The 7,534-nt window shown below is 48.9% G+C and overlaps 1 protein-coding gene across 1 annotated transcript; it reads right to left on the bottom strand.

Moving 5' to 3' along the window:
* Positions 1–5,284: 5,284 nt before the first annotated feature.
* On the bottom strand, positions 5,285–6,922 carry CCT8L2 (chaperonin containing TCP1 subunit 8 like 2). The gene has a single exon (XM_068972466.1). The coding sequence runs from the start codon at positions 6,920–6,922 to the stop codon at positions 5,285–5,287; it is 1,638 nt and encodes a 545-aa protein (XP_068828567.1).
* Between the last annotated feature and the right edge of the window lie 612 nt (positions 6,923–7,534).

Here is a 7,534-nt window from a genome sequence, read left to right as displayed (position 1 = left end):
ACACTAATCATCAGAGAAATGTGCATCAGAGTCAGAACGGGGAGGCGAGGGATGGACTGGGAGACAGATCGACATTCACTCGCTACTATATATAAAACAGATGACTCGCTGCCCACTCACTACTATATATACAATAGATAACTGATAACCTACTGTATAGCATAGGGAACCTTACTCAATACTCTATAATGGCCTATATGGGAAAATAATCTTAACATGGGTAAATGTATATACATAACTGATACACTTTGCTGTACGCCTAAAACTAACACGACATTGTAAATCAACTATACGCCAATAAAAATTTAAAAGAGAAAATCATAATGGGCTCTCACCTTCCACCTGTCTATTATCCAAGAGACAGGGACTTCCCCGGTGGTCCAGTGGCTAAGACTGCTTGCTCCCAGTTCAGAGGGCCCAGGCTCGATTCCTGTTCTGGGAATTAGATCCCGCATGTTGCAACTAAGAGTTCACATGCTGCAACTAAAGATCCAGCATGTCACAGTGAAAATCAAAGGTCCTTCGAGCCGCAGCCAAGACCCCACGCAGCAAATAGATAGCGAAAGAAACAGAAGACAGCGATACGTGTTGGTGAGGATGTGGAGAAAAGTGGCTTGTGCCCCTCTGGGAGGATGTAGATTTGTGCAGCCACTATGGAAAATAGTATGGAGATTCCTCAAAACCTTAACAATAGAACTACTCTATGATCCAGCGATTCCACTTCTGGGTATTTATTGGAAGAACACTTTGAATCACTCTCTCGAAAACATATCTGCACCCATATGATCATTACAGCATTATTTCCAATAGCCAAGCCATGGAAACAGCCGAAGAGTCCATCAGTAGATGAATGGATAAAGAAGTGGTACATTCAGTTCAGTTCAGTTCAGTCGATCAGTCCTGTCCGACTCTTTGCGACCCCATGAATCGCAGCACGCCAGGCCTCCCTGTCCATCGCTAACTCCCGGAGTTCACTGACTCACGTCCATCGAGTCCGTGATGCCTAGTCAGCCATAAAATGGAAGGAAATTCTACCATTTGCAACAAGATGGACCTTGAGGGCATCATACTAAGTGATATAAGTCAGAGAAGGACAAATACTGTATGACCCACTTATATGAGGAACAACAACAAAGAAACGAAAACTAACTCAAATACCGAGGCCAAGTTACTGACTGGCAAATGCAGAGACATTGGGGGTTCATGTGGAGAGTGGGCGAAATGGGTGAAAGAGGTCAAAAGTACAGGCTCCCAGTTATCAGACACGTGAGTCCTGGAGTGTAATGTATAGCATGGAAATTTACCAAGAGAACAGATTGTAAGCATTCTTATCTCTCTCTCTCTCACACACACACAGATCGGGGACTTCCCTGGTGGTCCAATGGTTAAGAATACGCCTTACAGCTCTTGGGCTTGGACCTAGTTTGCCGCAACATGGTGAAACACGCCGAGGAGGTCAGAATCATGGGCAAATACGGGACCCGTCCCCGTGCCTCCCTCAGGAAAATGGCGAGGAAAATTGAAATCAGCCAGCGCGCCGACTACACCTGCCCCTTCTGTGGCAAAACCAAAATGATGAGACGCGCTGGGGGCGTTTGGCTCTATGGTTCCTGAGTGTGAACAGTAGCTGGCCTTGGGTTCAATCCCTGGTCAGGGAGTTAAGGCCCCACATACTGCAGGGCAACTAAACCTGTGCAGCAAAGTCCCCATGGGCCTCAACTAAGACCCGATGCAGCCAAAGAAATAAACACATTGAAAACAAAAACTTGTAACTGTGTGGCGATACATATTAGCTAATCGTTGGTGATAGTTTCACGATACATACCTATGTCAGATCATTCTGTCATATGGCTAAAACTAATACGTTGATTATATCTCAAGCAAGGCTAAATTTCAGTAACATCTGGGTATATTTCAAAATGTTTTCTATGTAAGTTTCAGAAATTATAGGATGTGTAGATCTTTCTCAGGTTAAAATCTAATGTAGGAAAAACATTCCAGTCTTTTTGTAAACTGTTTTTCACATGAGACAATATTGCAATGGATTATTTCACCTTCTGTAAACAAATTGCATTAATAAAATTAAGGGAGAAGGAGGTTTTCAAACAAAATGAATGTAGGAATGAAATGTGAAGCACATAGTATTTGGCATCTACACAGGCAAGACTGGGACTGGCTTGTAGATCTCACTGCTGGGGGTTGGGGGCAGGGATGCTCGGCCAGAGCTTGGGGTGCTTCCCTGGGGAGCAAACTCAGGCATGCAGCCACAGTGGGGGTCTCTGCAGTGCTAGTTTCTGGAGTCAGCGGGGCACAGGAGACAATACTGGGGTAACTACAGGGGTAAAGATGTTTTTTAAAATGTGTAATGATCTGGATATGAAAACGTTTTCCATTGTGCATTCAGTGAAGTTCAGAGAGGCACTCGCCAGAATCCACCGCTCCTTTCTGATGCATTCATTCAGTGAGAAGAAAACCTATGGAGATAGCCATGATTTTGTTTTTAACCTGTGTGATGAATAAAAACGGCATCTCAAATCTGTCCTTTGATACAGACTGCCACTGTAGTCTCTCTTACTTAGCTTCATAGTAACCAAAGGCAAACTCTGCTAGTGCTAGAGTGTCTGAATGCCTCATTTGGTCTTTCCATGTGTAGAAAGTTTGAATTTCCAAGCCCTGCACTCAATGTGTTGAAAAGGTTTCTATAATTAAATGATCTTAAAATTTCTTTTTCCTGCTCCCTTTCTCCCTGATGGTAGAATCTTTCATTTAGTTTATTCCAGATAAATTTAGTCCCTTCATGGTTATTCTTGATCAGTCTTCTTTTTTTTAAAAATTGTAGTTGATTTACAATATTATGTTAATTTCTGCTGTACAGCAAAGTGATTCAGTTATACATATATATATACATTCTTTTCCAGAATGGTTTATCACAGGATATTGAATATGGCTTTTTGGGCTATACAGTAGGGCCTTGTTGTTTATCCATTCTGTATATAATAGTCTGCATCTGCTAATCCCAAACTCCCAGTCTATCCTCCTCCCACCCATCACCCTGCCCTACTTGGCAACCACAAGTCTGGTCTCTATGTCTGTGAGTCTATTTCTGTTTCTATACATACACAGAGAAATATATATATATATATAATTGTGTGTATGTCTGTGTGTGTATGTCTGTCTGTCTAGGGGAAAGGAGATGGTAATGTTACAGTATGATTTCTCCCCAAGTAAATTATCAAATAAATCACCTGTGTATCAAAGTTAGGGCATTTAAAAGATACTAAGTTACATTATTTGACTTACATTATGTCTTGGATCTATACCTAAAACATTCTCTGTGAGCAAGAGCCATCTTTATTTTGCAAAATGAATGTGGCTTTTTGCCTAACTTAGAAAACACTAATTGTACATTTTCCAAGGGCCATTTTGAGACATACTTTCTTCATAATCATAGGGGTTATGTCTATGAAAACAACACAACAGAGGAATTTGATTGGGGCAATAAAATAATGAATAAGAGAATGGGTTTTCCACTTCTATTTACTGTGTAACTTTGCCCAATCACTTAATTTCTCCGAAGCTCAATTGTGTCTTCAGCAGCTGAGTGAAAACAAGTTTCTTTCTCCTAAGTGTGTTTTGATGATTAAATAAAATGAGTACAAAGTGCTTTTGAACTGCTTTGCAAAGTTAACTGTCATCATCACTATGATTATAGAATTTGAGACTCTATGAGAACAATATGGAACCTGAGGGCAGGGGAGAAGTATGACAGCATTTACTTATATTTGCTAAGATTTAATAACGAAGATAAACAAGGACAGACCCACCCATGGAGGATGTTGTATAGATCTGAAGTTTGTAATAGTGGGTCTATTCTAGTACATTTTCATCCACCATCCTTTGTTCACTAACAGATTGTCAGGATTTCACTTCTGGGTTTCAAAGAATCTTTGCCTGCTGTAAGACAGTTGTTTCTCGAGTTTGGTTTTCTCTCCAAATGCTTAAGCCTTTTTGTTTTGATTCCAAGAGACTGCAGCCTCCCATCACCTCACTTCTGCCCCGACATGCTGCTCTTTTCCCAGAGACAGAGAAACTCAGACGGCTAAGTGGGAAAGGCTTGGGGTAACATGCTCTGGCTCTACTCAAACCCCTCTTTATTGCCTCAGGATGCCTGGTCATGAGCTTCCCTGGAGGCTCAGACAGTAAAGAATCTGCCTCGAAATGCGGGAGACCTGGGTTCGATCTCTGGGTTGGGAAGATCCCCTGGAGGAGGGCATGACAACCCACTCCAGTATTCTTGTCTGGAGACTCCCATGGACAGAGGAGCCTGGGGGGTTAGCGTCCATGGGGATGCAAAGAGTTGGACATGACTGAGCGACTAAGCACAGCACACACAGCACCTTGTCGTCATCAGCCTGGCCAGGACACCCTGGTGCGGGGTGCTCCCCACTGCACTTCTATTCCATAGCTCTGTGTGGTTCTAAGGAGTGTGTTCTTATCTTTTGTTATACATGCCAAGGATGCTTTTTAAAAATAGTATTGCCTCCCACCTCATTTTTTTTCTTTTATATTGATTTTTTTTTGCCTTAATATTCTCCCTTTTCCCAAATAATCACAACAGAAATGAGTGGCCACTCCTTTAAGCTGAAACTGATGTTCTCAGATTGTTAAAGTGACATCTGGATAGAAATTCACATATATTAGAATTCATGCAGGAATACTCAAAATAGTTAAGAAGAGATACCTGCATTTTTTTTTTTTTACATTCCCCAAACCCAGTTACTCCATTTAAAAATCTTTAATGGAATTGAATCTTGCTTTTCTTGGAGGGAGGGAACAGAACCTGATGGAGAGAAACAGGAAATGAAAAAAGCCAAGAATCTGAAAGAAAGTAAATCAAGAAGGAAGGACTCTGCTTGTGGTTCTTTATATGTTGTTTTTATCTAAAGACATGGATTCAAATGCACCAAACTTGGAGGCAACACTTCCCTGGTGGCTCAGACAGTGAAGCGACTGTCTACAATGTGGGAGACCTGGGTTCGATCCCCTGTGTCGGGAAGTTCCCTGGAGAAGGAAATGGCAACCCACTCCAGGACTCTTGCCTAGAAAATCCCATGGACGGAGGAGCCTGGTGTCCATGGGGTCGCAAAGAGTCAGACACGAGTGAGCGACTTCACTGGAGGCAACACAAGGCAAGCGTTCATTTTTTAGGGTTGCAGCGCCCTTCTTAGCGACCCCACTTTATTGAGGATGTTGCCACTTATTTGTTCCAAGGGCTCCCTTTTTCTCACAGGGGACGGGCACTCCTCTTCTTGGGTTCAGGATTCAGTTCCTGCGGATATGCGGGACTTTTCTTGGCCAAGACAACGTCATCAACCATCAGGAGCTGTTGAACCACGTCAGCCACGGCTCGAAGTCCTTGGGCTTTAGCTATCAGGGTGTCCCACACCTCTTCCTGGGCCACGTTTATTATCCCCTCGACCCCGACTCCTATGAGGAAATTTCCAGCCTGGTGAGCTCCGTTCATTTCTGCCATCACGTCGGGGACAGCTAAGCCTGCGTTCTCTGCCAAGGTTTCTGGAAGAGACTGCAGGGCCTGGGCAAACGCCAGGAAGGTGGGGCCGTTGGGCCCTTCCAGTTTGGTCCCTTTCTCCGAGAGCATCTTCGCCAGGGCCATCTCTGTGGCCCCAGCTCCGGGGAGCAGTCTGGGGTCCTGGCACAGCTGGAAGTAGGCGTCAATGCCGCTGTAGGCGGCCTGCTCGGCCCCCCGCAGCCCATGGGCGGTGGCCCCCCTGAGGACCAAGGTGAGGGCAGGGGTGCCTGGACTCTCCCACTCAAACACCACGGCCAAAGCTTCTCCCAGCTCCTGCCCGTACACCCTCTGACACTTCCCTGGCTCCAGCGGAGGAACGAGGTAAGGCGTCAGAGGGGTGCGCAGCACCTCGCTCAGATAAACCATCTCCCGCCGGGATGCGACCTGGATCACCATGAGGCCGTACTTGTCCGCGTGCGTGAGGGTCTTCTCGTCGATGTCCCCCGAGACCACCACCACGTTAGCCGCAGCGGCCAGCTGGGCCACCTGCTTTTCTATCAGACTCTCGCTGCCTTTCCGGAACCGGATCAGGTCATCGGGGCTGGAGAGCCGGGCGGTGGCCGGCGCAAGGGGGTGGGCGGGCCCGAAGTCGCAGGCCAAGAGAGCCACGCGGGCGCCGCTCAGCACCATGGTCACCTGGCCGCAGGGTTTGCCCGGCAGGGCCAGGCCGGGCAGCAGGCACGACTCCTCCTGCCGCGCGCCGGGCAGCGCGCACACGCCCACGCGCTCCGGCCGGAAGCCGCCGTCCAGCTCGCGCGTGGCCCAGCACGCATGCGCCACCAGCCCGGCCAGGTGGTCGATGCGCCAGAGCGCGTGCGTGTTCATGACCGAGCGCAGCGCCCAGACCGGGTCCTCCAGGGGCCCCAGCGCGCGGACAGCCAGCGACGGCAGCAGGGCCAGCGTCTCCGCCGCCACCGCCGCGTAGGCCTCGCGGAGCTGGGCGCGCGGCAGGCCGGCCCGCAGCAGGCGCTCGGCCTGCGCCAGCAGCGCCTGGGCCAGGAGGACCACGAAGGCCGCGCCGTCGCCGCTCTGCTCCGCCTGGCCCTGCGCCGCCTCCCGTAGCAGCCGAGCGGCCGGGTGCTCCAGCTCCAGCGCCCGCAGGATGGCCGCGGCGTGCCCCGTGAGCACAGTGTCGCCTTTGGCGGTGACCAGGAGCTTCTGCCGCCCCTGGGGCCCGTAGCAGGGCCGCAGGATTCGGGCCAGGGTGTGCGCCGCGGCCAGGCTGCTCAGCAGGTGCTTCTCCTCGGCCGGCAGGCGCTCAGGCAACTCAGGCGCAGTTGGAGGAGCTCTGTGGTCCATGGCACGCTCGGGGGCCCAGCGGGCCACACACATGCGCTACAACAGTCGCGAGGCGCCCAGAGAGGCGATCTTTGAAGCCTCTCGAGGGGTCAGAGGGAAAAGCAGTCTCTGGAGAAGCAGGCACAAGGGTGATCTGCTGAGAGCTCAGCCCTAAAACCACCCCCACCCCCCCGAGTTATCTGCAAAGGGACGAGCCCGCGGGGCCTCTGGGGCTTGTGTGCTGAAACAGATCTTACCTCGATTAAGTCACAGAGTGGCACATGGAACCAGGCAGGGAATGAGGTCACAGAAGGACGGACCATGAGTTGGGAGGCTCTGGGGCAGGCGGCCGTCAGGCCTGTTGTCCAGCAGAGACAGGACACCGGTGCCCGCGGCCCCGGAGTCTCTTTTAAACTTTCAAGACAACAGATGACAGAAGAGAAAACCAAAGGAAAACACCCACTCTCTTCAGCTTCTGGGTGATGCTGTGGCTATTGTTGTTTGGTTGGTTGGGGGCTGGTTTGTTAAGGAAACAGTTTTGTTTACTTTTGTGCAGTGCTCTGTAACCCTAACCACCTCAGTCACCTGGGTGCCCAGGCCTCTTTGGCTACCTTATCCTCATCAGGTTCTTTAAGGTGTCTGCTGGCCTGTTTGTCTTTCAAGCTG

This window comes from Capricornis sumatraensis, chromosome 5 (genome assembly GCF_032405125.1).
Source record: "Capricornis sumatraensis isolate serow.1 chromosome 5, serow.2, whole genome shotgun sequence".
Lineage (NCBI taxonomy): Eukaryota > Metazoa > Chordata > Mammalia > Artiodactyla > Bovidae > Capricornis > Capricornis sumatraensis.
This window is presented reverse-complemented; position numbering and strand designations above follow the sequence as displayed.

Bases quoted from the DNA above. Each gene is read 5' to 3' on its own strand.
- CCT8L2 (XM_068972466.1), bottom strand. From the start codon at position 6,922: ATGTGTGTGGCCCGCTGGGCCCCCGAGCGTGCCATGGACCACAGAGCT.